At 38.2% G+C, this 19,266-nt stretch overlaps 1 protein-coding gene across 8 annotated transcripts in view; it reads left to right on the top strand.

Moving 5' to 3' along the window:
- Positions 1-19,266, top strand: part of MACROD2 (mono-ADP ribosylhydrolase 2) — an 882,739-nt gene that overhangs the window by 593,053 nt on the left and 270,420 nt on the right. For all 8 annotated transcript variants that reach the window (XM_032103642.1, XM_032103645.1, XM_032103644.1 and 5 more), the window contains one exon: positions 17,764-17,837. In XM_032103642.1, coding sequence (XP_031959533.1) covers positions 17,764-17,837 — 74 coding nt within the window. The remainder of the gene's footprint in view (positions 1-17,763; positions 17,838-19,266) is intronic.

Here is a 19,266-nt window from a genome sequence, read left to right as displayed (position 1 = left end):
CAAATTCCATATTTATAATTGTTAATAAAATATCAGGTTGTTATGGAATTGTTTCCTGTTTGACTAATCTATCAGAATCTGATTATTCAATTTAAGCTAGTTGCCTGTATCAATGAAATATTACACAGCCTGTAAGAACACATGAGGCTTATTGCAGAGAAAATGCAGCAAGAGTCAGAATTTACCTTTCTGTGAGTACTGTTGGGGAAGAAGTTTGAATCCTTTCCAGAGCTTCTGTGCAGAGTAGAATCATTGCTAGGTTTGTTTACTTGGCAGTAATTGTATACATATTAAATTCCCCTTCAGGTTTATTCAGGGTGAGGCACGCAGAAACAAATGTGCACCTTCTTGTTGAAGAGTGTTAAGTCAGAAATTTGGTGCATATTAACAAAGTAACTATGAAAACAAATGTGGACGGGCTCTTTGTGTACCTGCCAGGCAGACAGGATAGAAGTCAGTCATTTACACTGAAGAGCTGGTTTGGGCAGGGGGAAGTCACCTTCTGCTTTAAAATACACTTTAAGTCAGGCTTCTGCTCAATAGAGCTGCATTTGGTTTATTTCTGAGCTGTCACTACTGCAGAAAAGGACCAGTTCAAGGGGTGTTCTGTGAGAAGATAACTGTAATTAGCAATCCATTTCTTCATTTCCATGCTATAGCCAGCCTTGATGAATTAATCACAATCAAATACAGGCTGTGGGAAGGGGGGGTGACCCACGTAGCACAGAAGAAAAATGAGGCCCTGTACTGGCATGACAGACTAATCCTTCAATTCTCCCATTTGACTGAATGAGGGGACTTGTTGGTGTGCTTGTCACCAGCACCGCCCATAAACAAACTGTTCGCTCTCAGTCAGAGGGTTTGGTGGGTGTGATAGAGGTTACTGAGAGCATCCCAACACCTCATCCATCACTGAGGTGGGACAGGGAGCTCCTGGATTAGTTCTGAGGAGGAAAAGTCACAGTGGCTTACAAGATCCTGGTTTAAAGAGAGAACAACCTAAATTGTGTTTGTGGAGTGATTTTGTGTCTGATCCCATGGGAACCAAAATGACTCCTTGGTTTGGCTGGATGTGTTATGGCTACTGAAAAAGACAGCAAAAATTTGAGGTTGAAGTTTAGATTATATTAGGGTGCCTTCCAACACAAGCCATTCTATGATTCTGTTGTTACTGCCGGCAAGTCTGAGCAGCTGTAGCTTCAGATAGACTCTGATTTTGTTCCAGGGGACAGGAGGTAAGCTGGTTCCAGGTGGAAAGGAAAGCAGTAGCAGCCTAAAGAAAATTATTTACTCTGACAGTTATGTAGAGAACTTGGGAACTTTCGGTAGATGTTTGCTTATTTTCTTCTTTCTTCTTATCTAGTTTTTGGAATTGCGCGGCAGCTGTGTGGCTTCTAGGGTTATATTAGGAATATGGGACTCTTTTAACTGGCCTACTCATAGTAATGTTCTTTACTTAATAATGTTCTTTATTCTATCTATGGCTATGGTTTTAGGTTTTCATCTGGTAACTGAAATGGAAGCAGCTGACTTCATGCTAGAGCACTTTGGTTTCAGAGAAGCTACGGTGATTTGTGCCAGCTGTGAAATATTCCGTTGCACTGAGAGAAATAAATGTGGTTTTTTGTAATTGACCCTATTCACTTTGAATAACTGCATTGAGCTCAGCAGAGGAGAAATCTTGTCCAAAGTATGGTACCTTTTTAAAAATATTTGATTTGGGCAGGGAAGACTTCATCTTACTTTTTCTTGAAAGAGTATCTAGCCCCTTGAAAAGGACATTACTTTAAAGTCTGATTTATAAATGATTTGTGTACCTCTTTTATTCCTTTCAGTATATTACTTATATGTAAGAGAATGAAAGTACTTGCTTTCCTATATGTTACTAGATGATAATCTGTATGTATTCTTTTCCAATTTAGTTTTGGACAATGCAGCATATCATTTTTTTTCCCTTCTCTCTGTGATGTTTGAAAGAACCCTTTTACAGAAATACTGTGTAGTACTATTTAAAGGGTAATAACTTATTGTGTGTGATGCTGTGGCAGTGGAAGACTTTTTGCCCCCTTCTGTTTGATTTCTCTCTGGAATACGAACACTAAACCTTCATTTTCAGGGAGTATCCCATATAGAAAATATAATCATTCATCACACATTGTGACTTGTTTCTGTTACAAACCAAATTTTGGGTTGCTTAGTCCAATTTAGTAGCACTTCCAGGTCACTCACTGAGGAAGGTGCTATTCAATGTGAATAATTGTGCCACTTCTGCATGGGGAAGACCTGGTTCAAAAACCCCTGAGCTAAATAAGAGCCAATATAAATGTCAGCACATTGTTCTAGCTACCACCCAGTACAGTATTTTCTGTATCCATTTTCTTGTTTCTTAGTTCTGACGAAGAAAAACATATTTCTAAATTACAAAAGATGCCACGTGAAGTGTTTGGCGTTTTGATGAGAAAAATACAGAATAGGAATATGTAGAACTTAAAATTAAGAAAAACAAGTGCATCCTCAGGATGAGAGTAAATCGACTGTTCAAGCGGTGACCAGTGTGAGGTGCATAGTTTCAGCTTTATGTACCAGCTCATTATCCAGTGTTGGAAAAATGGAGTATCCGTTTTATGCAGAATGCTTTTCACCGTAAATTGCCCAGTGTAGGCTGTGAGCTGCAGACAGTGCAATCATAATAGCTTCCACACCGATGCAGTTTTATGGATTCAGAACATTAATCATTCTCTTATGCCCTTAATTACCATTAGGTAGTTACACTCGTGTCTGTAATAGGTGCTAAACATTCTGCCACTGATAGGTTTTTAACCATTATTTTTGTTGTAGCAGTAAACATGCTATAGCTGACTGTTAGGAGGCCAGAACATATTTTTTAGCCTGGTGCCATTAGGAACATGTCCAATGACATTTTGAGCTGTATTTGCTGGTTGGTTGTAGCCTTCTGGGTTTCGTTTGGTTTTCAGGGTGGTTTTTTTCCTGTCTTTAGGAATGAGAGTAGAGAATAATTCTGTTGCTAAGCTGGCACTGCTTAATTAAGAGATGATGGTTCTTTCCCTTTTGGCCTAGTTTACAAAGTGAGAAAGGAAGGAAAAGCTGATACATTTTTCACAGTACTGAAAACAATATAGAAGAAACAAGTGATGTTATTTACATGCTGGCCATGCCAGTCAGTGCTCTAGAAATCTTCTGTTGTATTTTGCTACCAACATTATGAGTTACAATTTACTAGTTTTCAGTGGTGAACTACTGATATATAGTAGGCCCTTCCCAAAAAAAGATGTAAGATTCAAATCTCCCTTCTAATCAGAGCTGCTAGCCATGATTCAGGTAATGAGAATGCATATTGGCAATGCTTCTGTGTTATTCATAATGAGGATTTCATGTTATGGAACCTTATACCCATCTCTCAATTGTGTAGCTTGGTGTAGTTGACACCATTTTATTGGCTATAGGTAATCAGAAGCAGTGACTGTAGTTACCCTCATTGGGTACCCTCTTGGGTGGCCAAGAGTGTGCACAAGTGATATGGGAATATGTAACTACTCTGCCCTTGTATTTCTTTAATAATGCCAGCATGTTCAAAATTGTCTTACTAAGGGCAGTCAGTGATGTTTTGGCTGTGGAATGTGAGGCATTTGATAGTAAAGAATTAGCTTCCAAATACTTTCTTAACTTGTTTCATGTTTTCAAGATTCTCTTTCCTAGTCGTTGACCTTCTTCTATGTTTCCCATGTTGATTACATGGCATTTATGCTGACCTTAACTAAGCTGAGCATTTTCTGAAAAGGAATAAATAGAAACATTTCTCCATCAGCACTAATGCCAATAAAACATAGGTTTGAAGTTCATAAACATATATTAAGTTTAAATTACATATGATTTCAAGAAATTATCTGCTTTTAAAAAATTGCATTTGATAACAAATTGCGTTTGCTAACCAAGACCAATTTTCACAAATTATTGAAGTTCCGTGGTATCAAAGCTAGGAAGAGGTCACCTTGATATTTGTACTGAATGCATTTCAGCCTTGGCTCCATGTTTTATCATTCTTGATGTCTTAAATTTTCCCTTACCTCCGCAGTTTTTTTTAATCTACTTGTGTTTATTATTTGTTTTTATGACTTACTGTCAACATATTTCATTGATTTTCTACTTACTAAACAAAATGGTTCTGCCTGAATTTCATGTGTAGCCTTAATTTTGTAACTTTTAATGTATGATCCATGCTACTTAGGTTACTCTGTATTTATTGCTTATTTTTGTCACTGCCTACTAAATACATTAATGTCTGTGGATCTCTAAATTGTAAGGCTCCTCTCTTCCTCAAAAATGTCAAGACTGATGATGAAGCTCTCTTTCTCTTCCTTCACAACAAATCTAAATATCCACAGGGTAAATACTAGAAGATAATCGTGGGCTTCAATCCAATCCTGGATTATCTGTCTATAATGTTCAGCACTTAAGACAGTGTCATCACATTAGCACACGTTAGATGCAGTTATTTAAAAGACACTTTGTTTTATCAAAAACCGCCAAACCCACCACCATCAAACTCCTAGACAACCCTATCTAAGCACTCTTTGGCTACTCCAGTTCCACCTGCTGTGAGGATGCTCAGCCCACAGCTGCCCCAAGACTCATGGTCTCCTCAGGTCTCTCAGTCCGCCTCCTAGCCAAACCATTTCAATTCCAAAAAGCATTGCTCGGTGAAAAACCACCTAGACTGAAGATGTTGAATCCAGTCTAACCCACTGATTTGGCCCAAAGCAAAGGATGTCCACACAAATGTTGCATCTAGCAGGTCTGAGCGTGGAGTAACTCCTGGGGGACAAGGATGTGGCAGTAGCACCTTCATTTGTTAAAACTGGATTTAGAAGGTAATGTTTTTCCATGCTCTGAACTTGCTTTGTTCAAACTGATTTGTGGGCTTTTTTATTTGTCTACTGGATTTTCAAAAGTACTTCAATCCTTTAGAAGCATCAAGTCTTTTTGATGTGTTTCTGGTGGTATTATCCCATGCAGCACATGAGAAAGATGTGGAATTTGATGGGAAGTCATAAGAAACAAGACTGACGTTAAAATTTTAGCACAAGGAATGTCCCAGAAGCTCACACATTCATTGTTTTCTCCCTTGGCTCTGTTATTGCACACTAGCTCTTTCAAATGTGTTCTAAGCAGTTTTTAAACTGTTTGCAAAAGTTTGTCTGACTGCTAACATTTTTTTCCTCCTTCCTGCTCTTTCAAGCTGTTTAGAGGATTTTTTTCCAAATTCCTGCTGGAGAGGGGATGTCTTAATTTGACTTCAGTTCCCTTCTTTTGGTGTTTGCATGAACTCAGATAACCTGCAGCAATTAGTCTTCTGGTTTCTTCAAATTAATTTGTTTCATAGAAGTTTAATTGTAATCTCCTATTTTCTAAGGAATACAAATCCTTCTTCTTTAACCTTTCTGAATTTTAGAGGTCCTTCTTTCATTTGGATGCCCACCACTTTATTCCTGTGTTCCTAGAATACTTTTAAGTTAAATACTGGGTGCTGGTTATATGGTGGTTTCAACATAGATTGATTAGTATGTGCTAGTATAATTTATTTACTTATTCTTAAATGGTTTATATAGCAAGTGCACCTTTCCTTTCTGTAATATTTTTAAATAATAATCTTCAGACTTTCAGCGGCATAACACCACAGACTTTGAGTATGTTCTTCTTTTTCTGTCTCCTGGTAGTTACTGTAAGTTCAGCAGGTTTTATTTGTATCAGCACAAACCTGCATGAGATTATTTTGCAAAGTTCATATATAAATATGTATAATTCACATAAACATAGGTATTGATCTCATTGGGTTTGACTCATCAGAACTGTGAGTTTTCCTGCTTTGTTTTGGGAGTCCTTTCTTTAGCAATTAATCTATAAAACACAACCATGATTTTGTAGAATGATGATCTCTTAGTTTTGTAAATCTAACTGGAAATGTCTAACTAGAATTGGTGTATGTGTCCCCAAGTACCTTATGTTGATCTCACCAGCACAAGTACTCTCATGCCTTAATTTTCCATTCCCTTCCTTTCTTATGGTTTTTCTGCATGTGATTGTGGCTTTTTTTTTTTTTTTTGCAGGCTTTCAAGTTGTGTGTTTTGGTGAAAAAAAAAGTAGAATAGGTAGAATATTTTATGGAAAAGGAATCTGTGGTTGGAATCTGTATGGTGGCTTGATGTTTGCTGCCAGATGCCCCACCTGGCCACTTGCTTACTTTTACTCCTCCTCCGCAGGACAGGGACAAAAACAAGATGAAAAAATTTGTGCACCAAGATGAAGACAGGGAGGTGACTTGCCAAGTACCATAATGGGCAAAACATTCCTGACTTGGGGAAAATTAATTTAATGTGTTGTCACTTAAAATAGATTTACCTAGTGAGAGGCAAAGGTCTCCCCTGAACCCCATCTTTCCCACGCTCAACATCACCCCCTCACTCCCAGATCTTCTCCCACCTCCTGCAAGGGGAGCTTGCAGAGCTGTTTCTCACTTTTTTTTACCCCTCACTCCCAGGTACTGTTTTGCCCTTTCTTGATTTTGACCCATACGTTGATACATACATACAACTTTCCCTCCTTTGTGCAGTTTTGGGAGTTTTTATTACTGATTTCTGTTCCCAGAGATGTGAGGAAGACTGAGCTGTGGAGGCTGGTGTCTGCATATCAATAATTCACTGAAATAATCCCAACCCAACTCAATATTGCAGTGGTATTTTTCACAATCTGGAGATGTGCAGCTGTCATGATAAAGCGAACTATATTGAGTGTAATTGTACATATAGCAAGGATGTTTTGATAAATTTAATTGAAATCACATTGGCTAAAGCTGTTCCCTAAGGCTTACATTATTTTTGATTATGTAACAAACTCTATTGAATTGACACAATTTCTTTTTATGTATCCCCCAATTAAAAATCTTCTCTTTTCCCTCATTTGCCTCATTGCTTAACAATCAATGAGGTTTCTCTATGCAATGCATTTAATGCTTTTCCATATCCCATCTGCTAATCTTCCTGGGATGTCATGTTTCCGAGAGGATTAGTTGTGTTTAACTGTGGCATGGACCTGCCTTGAAAGGATGGTTTTCCCCAGGCGTAGTGTGGGTCATCTCATGCCAACCATACACATAGCCTAAATTTAATAAAACGCTGGAACGAACAACCTCTTTACTGCCACATGGCCCCATTTACAAGGAAATTGAGGTGGGAGGTCAATTTTCACTTTAAGACTAGGTTTGGAGGTGCCTGGGTTTTAAAGTGGAGGTCTTTAAATCTCAGTTGTCTGACAGGTGGTAAGAAATTTACATTTAAATTGTCCAGATCAACTTCTTATTTGTACTGCATTGTTGGACAAAAGAGATTTCTTAGTCTTTCAAATCTTTTGCTGCTTGATCTGACCAATCATAGCATCAGTTCCTTCGCTTCCAAGCTGGACATTTCTTCGGACTACAGTAATTGTCATTTGCTCTGTCATTGCTTTTTCCCCTGTTTCAGTTTGAATATTGTTCAAAATTATTTGAAAAACGTGTGTTTGGGCTTTTGGTTTCCCTCTGAAGAGTGGCATCTTACAAAATTAAATCATTTTACTTTAAGGCTGGATTTACTGCTGTTGGTCTAACCAGAAATGTTGACGTTTGTTAAACCTTTCTGAACTCTAGGAAATCCCATTCCTTACTAAAGGAGAACATGGTTGCTCATCTAATGATTTAAAAATAAATTTTAAAAACCCCAACAATACACTGACACTTACTAGAATGCATGTTGAATATGCTATTTAAAACAAGTGTCAATAAGACCTAAAGTTCATATCAAGACTAAATTGGATTTGCATTTCTGGAATTGGAAGTGCCTTAAGTGGCTATTTAATTTTCTTTTTGATTGAAGAATGCAAGGCTCAATAAATGCATGATTTTGAGTGAAATGCAAATTAGAGATTGGAGAAATTGTATTTTTAACAAATACTTGTTTTACGGTTAATGCTGTGATCTTTTGAAATGCTGAAGAATCTGATGAGATCTGGGTTATTTTGTTGATCAACTACCAGTATTGGGCTTAAAAAGCAACTGCTCCTTGGGGAGATTGTTAGTCAAAAGTGCGATGGTGAGGGTGTTCCAAGAGATAAGGATATTTTTATATTTTACCCATTAATGGTTTTTTTATACCCTTTAGCATTTGAGGTTTTGCAAAGAGCAGCGTAAGTGTGTAATGCACTCTTGTAACCAGTTTTGTAACCTAAGGCAGGTTTGCTGAAATTAGAGTTTTAAATTTCAATTTTTCCTTACTTTTGCTTTAGTCCAGTTTTTCCCTTTTTTCCAATCCTTAAAAATCTTTCTAATAACATTTCATCTGTTGTGTATACTGCTGTAATCTCAGAACATGCAAAAAGTTTTTTTGGTGCAGCATTGGGAGGAAGGTTGAAGAGGTGCTGGTAGCTTCCATGTAGTTTTTCTTGACAAAGTTGTTGCTGCGATACATCCTGAAATGATGATAAATAGAGTAGATTGGCTGGTTGCTGATACATACAGGAGCATAAAATCAAATAAGGCACATTGTGACCCTTGCAGGACAAAGAGAAGGATATATGGTGCTGACCTCTTGCCAGGCAAATGACTACTACAGAAATTAAGCAGCATCTGGGCAAGGGGAAAAAATGCTTCCTCTTAAAAAATTACTTCAGAAAATTGTTGAGGTAGTGCAATGATGCTTCAAGTCCAACAACCTGCACAAGCACTTGTTTAAGCAGCGTACATGTAGTGTGTGTTCAGGTAGCATGAAGTCCCTTTCTGTACAGCGAAGAACAAGCCATTAAGCATCAAATTTAGAGTGCACACCCTCTCTGTTCCTCCCAAGTGCGCTGGCATTTTTGAACTCCAGATTGGATGGAAATATTTTCGTTTTGAGCTGTTGTAGATTTCCTGAATACAATAGCTGCTGGTGTGACCCTTCAGTATGGTTTATTGCTGCCTGAGGCAAGAATGGAAAAAAATCCACAATGTGAATAATAAAGACAAACCAAGAATCAATAATGTATTTGTTAAAAAGACTAAACTAAGTAGATTAAATGTTCCAGACACAGTATCTTGCTTTTTCACCCAACCTGCCCTATAACTTTCTTCTGATATATCTTTTGGGAAAAAAGATAATAGAACATCTTTATTTCCTATTTTTTTTCCTTTCACGAGGAGTAAGTATATATTGTTTCAGCTGATTATGTGCTCTTAGGAAATCTTTGATTTCACTTGGACAGGAGATACGAACAGTACTTCAGTAGAAATAATGTCAGATAGTTTTGTTTATTCTTTGTTTGTTCCTGTGCATGGATGGCCTTCCCCAAATACTCTTGGTTTTAGATAACCGAGGTAGGTCTTTGGGTTGCATCTGTTAGAGCAATTGAACATGGTGGAAGTGATTTAAAGGCTAGAGCTGGGCTGGCAACACTGTCTGTGTTCTTTATGCGACTTTGTATTTTTTTCACTATTGCTTATGTATGTTTGATTCCTCTGAAGTTTCTCAGACTTTCTATGCTGCCATCTCCCTTCATTTTGCCGTGGTGGCTCATGTCCATTTCATACATGTGTTTCCCCAAGTTCTTGTAACTCCTGTCACAGTGTGCTGCCTATTTGAGTCAAAGTACTGAGAGCTCCAGCAAAGCCAGCAGCCCTGATATTGTCTCTCACATTCAGCCCTTCCCCCCCAAATCCTACTCCCTGTCTTGCAGCGAAAGGTTGCATGCTCCCTCCCTCTTGTCCTCTTCCTCCACCTCAATCTGCTGCTCTTCTGTGCATTCTCCTGGTTCCCACTGTGGGCACAAAGATCCTGTCAGCAAGAAGAGTGAGCCTCTCATGGCAATTCCTACCTCTTCTCCCCCTGCCCAGCCTGTAGTGGCAGATGTATTAGTAGACATCAGAGACTCAATAAGGAGTGGCACATCAAGAATATCTCTGCTTCAGATGAGCCTTCAGTTAGAGCCTGCAATCAATAGCAAAATGCCATGAGGAACAGGGCTTGGCAAGGTACAGAATCATTACTTTACTCCCACTGCAAAACAGATAATCCCTTGGTGCTTAGAGAGAGTGTGTGTCAAGGAGGGCCTGGGATAGTGTCAGTGCAGGCTGAGGTTACCACTGCCCCGGACCACACTTTTCAAGAGAAAGTAACAGTTTCAAGTGGAATTCAGAGTGTGTGGGTGCGTGGGGGTTGGTTTGGTTGGGTTTTATCTCCTGTGGCATTAGCAAGACAGTTTGGGAAGGTAGGATTGATTCCTTACACTTCGCTTCACTTGAGAACAACAAGGCATTTTTATTTAAATCAGTGGGTAGAATAAATATTTAACCTTGTTGGAATTGTAGCTACACTGAAGCCAATATCCCATTGCTGTGCAATTCAGTGTATGATGGGAGATTTCACAGCTGACTAGTGCTTTACACTTTGTTTCAAATTACTTTGGCTGTATTATGTTGCCACCCTAAAACCCGACTTGCTTGCTGTATATGGCTAAATAGAAGATTAAATACTCTGTATTAGGAAGCTCATGTACACTTCAAAATGTCTTTCAATTAACATTTCTTTGTACAATGCTTGTTTCTGGAATAGCAATTCTGAATATGGTGTAAAGTGTGTTTAAAGGAGAATGATGTGCTTGAGCTCAGGAACAGCTGCATACATGTGTTTAAACAGCTCTGTAATTTACACAGACATTGCATATACACTCTCATAGGTAGATTTTATAATTGCAAAACTGCCTGCGTGAGTATATCTTCCACTTGCATTTGCATTGTGTGTGCTTTCTCTTACCATGGGAGTATGCTAATGGCCAGAGCAGTGAGATCTTTTTTCTTTCACTGTTGCGCTGGTGTCTTTCTGATCTTTTCCCTACTATGCTCAGCTTGAAGCCTTAATGTTCTGCTTGGGCATTAGAAATTCCCTGACAAACAGAAGAGCTCCAGCACACAGCACAGTAAAAACAGCACAGCTGCAAAGCAGTTTTGCTTCCCAGAGTCTCCAAGTATGCCTTTCTATGGTTTTTTTACAAGACTGCTAGAGAATCCATTTCTCCATGATGTGATCCCCCTGCAAGCATAGTCCTTTACAAATGATGGAAAAATGAAACCAAAACCTTGACTTCTAATAAAAAAAGTATACTGACTACTGCAGAAAAGTGAAATTCTTACACTCATGCAGCTCTCCTTCAGAATGGCATTATGATACTTCCTGCAGCAAGGTTCTCATAGGGGAACTGTGTTCCTCCTCAGTAGTCCAAGTAAATGCATTTTCACTAAAACTTCTTCCCCCCTCCAATGCTAGTTAATATCAAACAACTCAGTAAACTTGAAATCTAGTTTTTCTTCAGTGGAGTCTTTAGGCTTATTGGTGCAAGCCTATGCTCCCATGACCTACATAATTACAGTGTATATCTCTGTTCAGCTGACACTTTTAACACAATTATATGGCAGGTATTTTTCCAATGATATCAACATGGCAGAGTGTGAAGTGAAGCATGGTGTGACACTGTGTGTTTCAGAGAAAACAGCAGTGACATTGTTTGTCTTGCATCTTAGCCACCTTTTGGCAACTGACTTCTTTCAGCCACAGCCTTAAGCTGAGCCCAGGCATACAATAGAAAAGCACCTGAGTTGTAGATGGTGCAGGTGAGTTGTGCTGATGAGACGAGAGGCCCCTGTCAGACAGCAGACACTGGGCACGTTTTCTGACAAGCCAAGGCTGAGCAAGCCCTGTTACCAGAGAGTCCATGTATCTTAACCTGCAACTTGTCTTGACTTCACTGGCTTGCTTGAATTTCATCATGTTCCCTGTTGCCAACATTGACCCTGACTGACTTAACCAAGGATCCCTGTGCTACCCAATGCACTTTGATGGCTGAAGAAAGGCTCTCCCTTATTTCAGTTCTCTACCAGCTCTGTGTCACTGTATCAGAGGAGAGAAGTTCTTTCAAGATTCTTTATTAACCACCTTCTACCAGCTGCATCTGTCATGTCAGTTGAATGCAAGTGGAAATCATTCTTCAGGAACTGCACGTAGTTTTCTGTTGCTGCTGAATTTTTTCACTCGAGGAAAATGTAAAGGTCTGTACGTTTCTTGGGAGGAATCGAGTAGCATATAACAATTTCTTCAGAATAATGTTTTGTTTATGCATTTTTAAAATTTCTTATTTCCCCTTTTTGTTTTACATGAATGATAATTAATTACTGTAGCACAGTCCACAAAGGATACAGTGAATTGGAGCAACTTTGTTCCTCGGAGTAACAGAAAGATTACTGGCTTTTCACAGTACTTAATTTCACTGTCTTTCTTAGAGTTACTTTTTGAGTGGACAGCAAATAAGGTTTTCTCTGGCTGAATGAGCTCAATAAGGCAAGGTAGGTTATTTAGCAGAAGATTCATGGCTCATCTGTTTAGTCTTCAACGTAGCTGATCCAAATGAGGGTATTTTCTTTCCAGGTTATCAATGTCCACAGAAATGATCAAGGAAGGAACTTAGCTTGTTTGTCCAATCACTATGTGACAATGGTTATTAAAAAAAAAAAAAAAAAAAGAAAAGAAAGAAGAGTGAGAGAAAAAAGAAAAAAGCTCAAGAATAGCAACACAATAAGCTTTTTGGTAGAATACTATCATCTCTGCTTCCAAACAGAACGGATTTACCATAGTAATGGGAATCAACCTAGCATGAGTGAATTCATTTTGACTACTAAAATACATCTTTGACAAGATGATTATATGGGATCAGTTGCAAGATTATGCTGCTTATTTCACAGCTGAAGGACAAGTGGATGTATTGAGTTAACCCTACCTCAGGCATGCTGGGCTGTGCATCTCATTTCTTCTCTTTTATTGTCATAAGCACTATCATCTGTGTTGTCAATAGCTGGCCTTAGCCCACATGGCCCTAATGAAGCGCAGTTATTTATGTGTCTGTTGTGATTCAGAAGGTATTTATAGTACCAATATTGGATTTCAGAACATGTATGGAATAAATGCTTGGAACCTTTTTTCTCTTTTTTCCCCCCCTCTTCTTTCCCATTCTTCTTTTCTTTAAAACATCTTTATATTCCATGCCATCTGGTGCTGATGATTCCCACACAGCAAGTACTTGATGCATGGTGGAGATACCCTGTCGTACTGGCTGCAGAGACAGCCTTCAATACAGTCCCACAGTTTAAAAATGTGACAAGCTACTATTTGAAGAGCATAATTTATATATTTATAAACATATTGACAAATTTATAAACTTAAAACATGGAAGTTTTTCCATTTTAACAGTCTTGTTGATTAAGCCATGGGACTCAGGGTTGATTTTAGCACACAGGAACAGTCTGCAAACTGTTACATCTTGATATATGCACAAATATGCCAGTGTAGATATTTTTCTGAGAAAATATGAAAACACATAATTATTATTTGTGTTTATGTGCATTTGGTTCCTTTCATGATTTGCTTCAAAATGAAACCATTAAAACTGGCAAATAAGAATATTAAGCCTGTGACAAGCCTTTTAGAATCCATAGAGAAGGGAACATGTTTTAAATGAATAAAATCCTGCCCAGCACTTAGGCTGTGCTAACAAAAATAAAAAAAAGATACAGACCTTTTTTTTATCAGGATGAGTTGATTTACAGAAAACCTTAGGCATCTCAGTTAAACTGACAAATTATAACATTTATCCCTATAGCTACTGAAGTGATTTTCTGGATTGACATTTGCTTGTTAGTATTATAGCCCTCCCATTATAATGTTATCTTAATCCTCAGATAGATCATATTAAAGTTTGATTACTTAATACCTGTGTTTTGTTAATGGGCTTTTCATGGAGAGGTGGCATTACCTGATTGTAAGTTAGACATTTTTAGTGAGATTGGATCAAGCACAGTAAAAGAGGCAGATAAACCTGCCAGAATCTCCACATAGTTTGGGAGTCCCTGAAATAGATTTCTGTTAGTTTTGTGTCACAAAATCCTTGTTGCACTGTTATGCTTTGAAGAACATTGTGCAGGGCCAGGAGCTGGACTCTCATGATCCTTGTGGGTATGTTTCAACTCAGAATAGTCTATGTTTCTATAAACTACTGGTGTACGTTTTTCTGATACTGCACAGATAAATTAGGCAAAGAGTAACAGACATTCACAATTGAGTAAATGTTTCTCTGCTGAATCCCCCAAGCACAAAATACTGAGCATTTACAAAAGGGTGTCTAACAATAGGGAATTCATTGCATATTTTCTCTACATTGATGAAACAGGGGGACTTATGTTCTTACCAGTTATGTTCCAGGGAATAAATACAAAATGTAATGGGAATGTCAGTGTGTATCTCTAGTTACTATCTTAGTTCTCCTCCACACTCTTCTCCCTAAAACAGCACATTTATTTCATATCAGATACTTCAGAATAATTCTGCCATATCTTATCATGACTTCGCAGGAAAATTATTGCCGTGATGACTGCAAGGACTCAGCCTAGAGCTTGCTATGCCAGCCATTTCACAGGTCAGGGTTACAATTTCCAAGAGTAAGTTGGTAAAGCCCTAGAAAGAGTTGCAGAAGCTCATAAGTTTGAAGACCTCTCAAAGCTTCCCTAGGCTTTCACTGTGGGTAGTATCTGTGCAAAGACATACCAAAAGCAGTAGAGTTCAGATGAGGTGTACTTTATGTGATGGTAGCAGCATGCACACCCTTGTTCCTACTGACTTAGCAGGCTTGCACCCTCTGTGCCATCAGCTGTAATGATGAAAGGTGTGCTGTAAAGGACAGCTCCTGAACTCAGAGGGGCACTAGAGGAGTGGCTGCTCACATCCAGTATTTTGCTGTACTTGAGAAGTTGGGATCCTGGTAATGGATGGTGAGATGTGATCAGCTGGCACTGAAAAATGCAGATGGTGGCAGTAAAATTCTCATTTGCTGAAGCAGCTCTTCAGGAACCAGACACAGCCTGCGCTGTTTTTGTGATATAGCTGGGTATGTTGCCACGGTGTTCACTGTGGCAGTGGAGGATGTAGAAAGCTCAGTCCAAGTTAGATACCTGTGTGTGGGTAGGTGCACTTCACCACACACCTGTCCATGACGTACCACTCGCCAACCCTCCCTTTTTCTCCAGGCAGATAAACCCAGTGAAGTGCTGTACCTCATGGCCAATGTGTGCTTTTATGTGCCCTTGTTCTTTTCAGTATGCTGGAGGAGCACTCACTGCAGTAACACGGCCGAGTGTCACTCATTACTTTACCTGTTTTATCTTTTGTGAAATTGAGCCTTTAGCCAGAATTGCCTGAGCTGCTGCTCCAGCAGTCAGTTAACTGTGAGGCTTCTCGAGCTCATTTCTCTCAAGTAATTTGATTCCCACGTGCTTCCTGAGATTGCTTTCTCGCTGAAAGTGGGAAAGGGGGGATGGGGGTGCAGATGGGAGCAGACCAGAACTGTTATGGCAGGCAAATGTAGGTTAGAGATAAAAACAATGCAAAAACATGTTTTAAAAGATCCCATCTCGCTTTATCTTCCTTTCACCCAGTCCTATAAACAAAACTGTTTTTCTGTTTGAGAATCAGAGACACAGGGGCTTTTGTGCTGGTGCAGGGTTTGCAACAGGAGGCTAATTCCATCCTGCTTCTGCATAGTCAGTAAGATAATCCTTTCCTTAAAATTAACAGAAATGTGTGTAAAATGCTAATTAGATGATTCTGTTTGGGGGATAGGTAATCATAAAAGTCTCTGATGGATTTCAACAGATTTTCTGAAATCGTATACGGAATTCAAGGCTGTTTATTTAGGTTGCTGATCTGTTTCCTTTACATTGTGGTGACTGAGGAGTAATCGAACACCAGTTTTCTAGATAAAGTTCTATTTAAGACTGGTTAGTATGGCAGCATTTTCTAAGTAGTGTACAATTTATGGAGAGATTCTGTACAATCCCCAGTGCTTTATCACCGTTTTGGCCAACTACTCTGCTGCAAGGAAGTGAAAAACAAGCCTGAAAAGTTAATCTTGATGGAGGGAGAATTGTTCTGAAAATAAACCATTCAGTGCATAAACAATAGTGTATCAGTTGTCTGAAATACACATTTGTCTTTGTGCATGGTGTTCATTTTATGTCCGGGCAGAGCTACCGCACTCAGGGTATGCAATTTCTATGTGAAAAAGTCCCAGTTTGTTAGCTAGAATATTACTAATTTGAGCAGATGGTCTGCTTAGAGCTCTGTTATTTTATATTATGAAAATGAGGCTATTGGAAGTCCCCGCTTTGGGTTTTGCTAGTGGTCATTAGTTGGTGCCATGAGACATATGCCTTGATGGTATCAGCAGCATTATTAAATGTTATAAGAATATATTTTCCCAGCAGCAACAGAAGTATCCACAGTAACATTTGTAGGGTCTAACCTAATTTTTTATCTTGGACTTGGTAAGTATGTTTTTAGAAATGTTAAAATGTGCTTTATTGAGAAATGTATTCAAAGGAAGCACATGCTAAATGTTGGTATTATCCAAAATTGACTATTTTACTTGCTTTTCTTGATGAATGGTTGTCATCTGTCATTTCAAAATAGTACACATGCTGCTGGAGCAAATCTTTGCAGAGTCAATTTACAGGGAGGGATGTTTTGGGAATGTAATTCAGTGGAGGTATTTTGGTTTGGTTTGGGGTTTTTTTTGTAATCTTGCATTGCACAAGTTCTGAAAAAGGGTTAAAGAAGATATAAGTCAAAAAGCTAAAAATTTGTAATTTTTTGCAGTATCTGTGTTTCAGTTTATGGTGCAAGGGTGATGTATGATGTAAGAAAGGCTGTATCTACATAGCTGTATGCTAAATTTCGTGACTCTAACCCTCTTGCTTGCTTGTCAACTGTGCCTGCAGCTCCACCTTTTCAAAGCCTGATCTATTAATCTAACCTACTGAGAGTGATTCATACAGCTTATGAGGTTCTGTTTTTAAATCCTCACAGAAATGATTTGCTGCCCCGAAGTTAGGAATTTAAAGGAAAATTAAATTAAGGTGCCTAAGTAATGAAAGCATCCTTGGATTTGATAGGTAGAAACCATCAAAGCAAAAAGTCTGTATCTGTGGAAAGATTTTTGATATTGTTTACTGCTGGGGGGAGTTACTATTGCTAATATATCATGCAACATAAGGCCTTAAGTTCATATGCTTATGCTTCATGAATTCTTTAATTTCCAAAGTTGTTTGTTATGATTTAGCTCATAAATTGAGAGATTTCCAACTCAAACATCCCTCTCTTTATAAGGCCTATGGCACTGGGGTCATAGTGTGGTATAGTTTTGCTGACAGATGGATTAAAGAAAGAAAGCCTTAAGAAAGCTCTTATGCCTTAGGAAATGTCTGAATTTTTCTTGCTGCCATGAAATGTAAGCCTAGTATTTGTTACTGTGATATATGTATTGAATAGTTGCCTGCCTAGAATGACACATGTATAGCTCTCTATTGTTTCTTCTTTTCTTGAGCAGTGGACCTTTCTTAACTAGAGTCAAGTAAAAAAAAAGTCCAATAAAGCATCGTTAGGCCTATTTTCAATTTATTTAGCTGGGGAAAAATGTAACTGATGTTACCTAAAATCTTTATACAAATCTGTGAAGAAGGGAGTTGACCAAATGTAGTTCTAAAATATTTTAAAGAATAGGGAGGAAAAAAGCCCAGATTTTTGTTTTCTTAAGTATGAAAGAAATATATGCCTTTTATTTATCTCTCATTTCTTCTCTTTTTAGGTTTTCCAAATGAGCCTGCTGCCATCATTGCCCTTAACACTATTAAGGAATGGTTAAGCAAGAATCACAATGAGGTATGGAATAAAATAAATTTTTTTTCAAATTTCTGTTTAAGGTTATGGTCTTTGACTCCAAAACTGTGAAAAGAGTAAACATAGGCTTGAGCCTTGCAGTCTTTTATTATTTATTCTTAAGACCAGTGAAGTCAGGTCAGGACAATATAGCCAAGGGAAGATTTTTATATCTAAAAGCTATACTAGAGTTCAAAAGAAATACCTTTGTTTGAAACCATACTGTGCATTTCCTGTACATTGTAATCTTTCCTGGCAAAGCAGAAGACTATTCTTTTCCTAAGCTGTTTCTGAATGTCAGAGTTTTTGGATAATAATGAAGAGATTCCTGGAAAGGAAATATGTATACCAGTTGTCAGTGGAAATGGCCACAAAGGTCAATGGTGTTCCAGAGGTCACTTTACAGTAAAGAGCTGTAGGATTCTATTTTCTATTTTTATTATTTTTTTTTGTTTGCTTACTGTTAAGTGTTCATTTTCCCAGAAACACTAAATATGTGAATTTTTAGTAGTACTGGTCATCTTCCAGTGGCAACAGTGGTTATTTGTACAAGACAAAAAGTGCTTTTAACAGAATGATCTGCATCTCTCTCCTTTCTAGTTTTTGTCTGGGTTCCTAGTGTTGGATTGGAGAAGTGCAGTGAAGAAGTGGCAAATCAAATAAAATAATCAAGTCTTAAACTAACAGTCTGCCTGTTTCCTTATGACGACAGCCAGCAGATTTCAGACAGTTAAAGTTGTTCAGCATTTTGTCTGAAAACATTGAACAAAGCATCCAGTGGAGAAGCACTGCATACAGGGACATAATTAGTAGTATTTTTCCTCTAGCAATATATTCAGGGAGCCTATTTTTTCCCAAGAATCTGATATCTGATCAGGGTATGAATTTAGTGGGTTTATGTGGTTTGGTTTGGGGTTTTTGCCAAATTTGAATTGAAAGGAAGTAATATGTTGAGATTTGAGTGATACATTGAGGTTTTCAAACCTGGAAGTGCACTAAGGAGTGCATACCTGTTTGGACACTGATTTTTTTGTAGCGCTGGTTGCTTTGGCTTTCGCTGCTGTCACAGTTGCTTCCCACAGCTAGAAATCTGAGCAGTGAAGCAGGAGTTTTGGATGGACAGGCTTCATTAACACTGTTAATGCCTCAATCTCATGAGCTTAGCCCTAAACTTTTATTTTTGGGATCTTGTCTGTTTGTAATTTTTACCTTGGCATGTAAGGCTAAAACCAATATGTTTGTGCTGCTTACCATCTTATAATTTCTCCTAGCTTAATTTTTATCACATAATTTAAAAAATAGGCTAAAAGGTTTGGTTTTGGTTTCTCCTTCAGAAATAAGCTTTTCTTCCTCGAAAGCTGAGTCTGTATTGTATAGACACCTCCTGCCTTGGTCCTCACAAACTCCAGTTTAACCAGAATTACTTTTAAAT

This window comes from Corvus moneduloides, chromosome 3 (assembly GCF_009650955.1).
Source record: "Corvus moneduloides isolate bCorMon1 chromosome 3, bCorMon1.pri, whole genome shotgun sequence".
NCBI classification, from domain to species: domain Eukaryota; kingdom Metazoa; phylum Chordata; class Aves; order Passeriformes; family Corvidae; genus Corvus; species Corvus moneduloides.
This window is presented reverse-complemented; position numbering and strand designations above follow the sequence as displayed.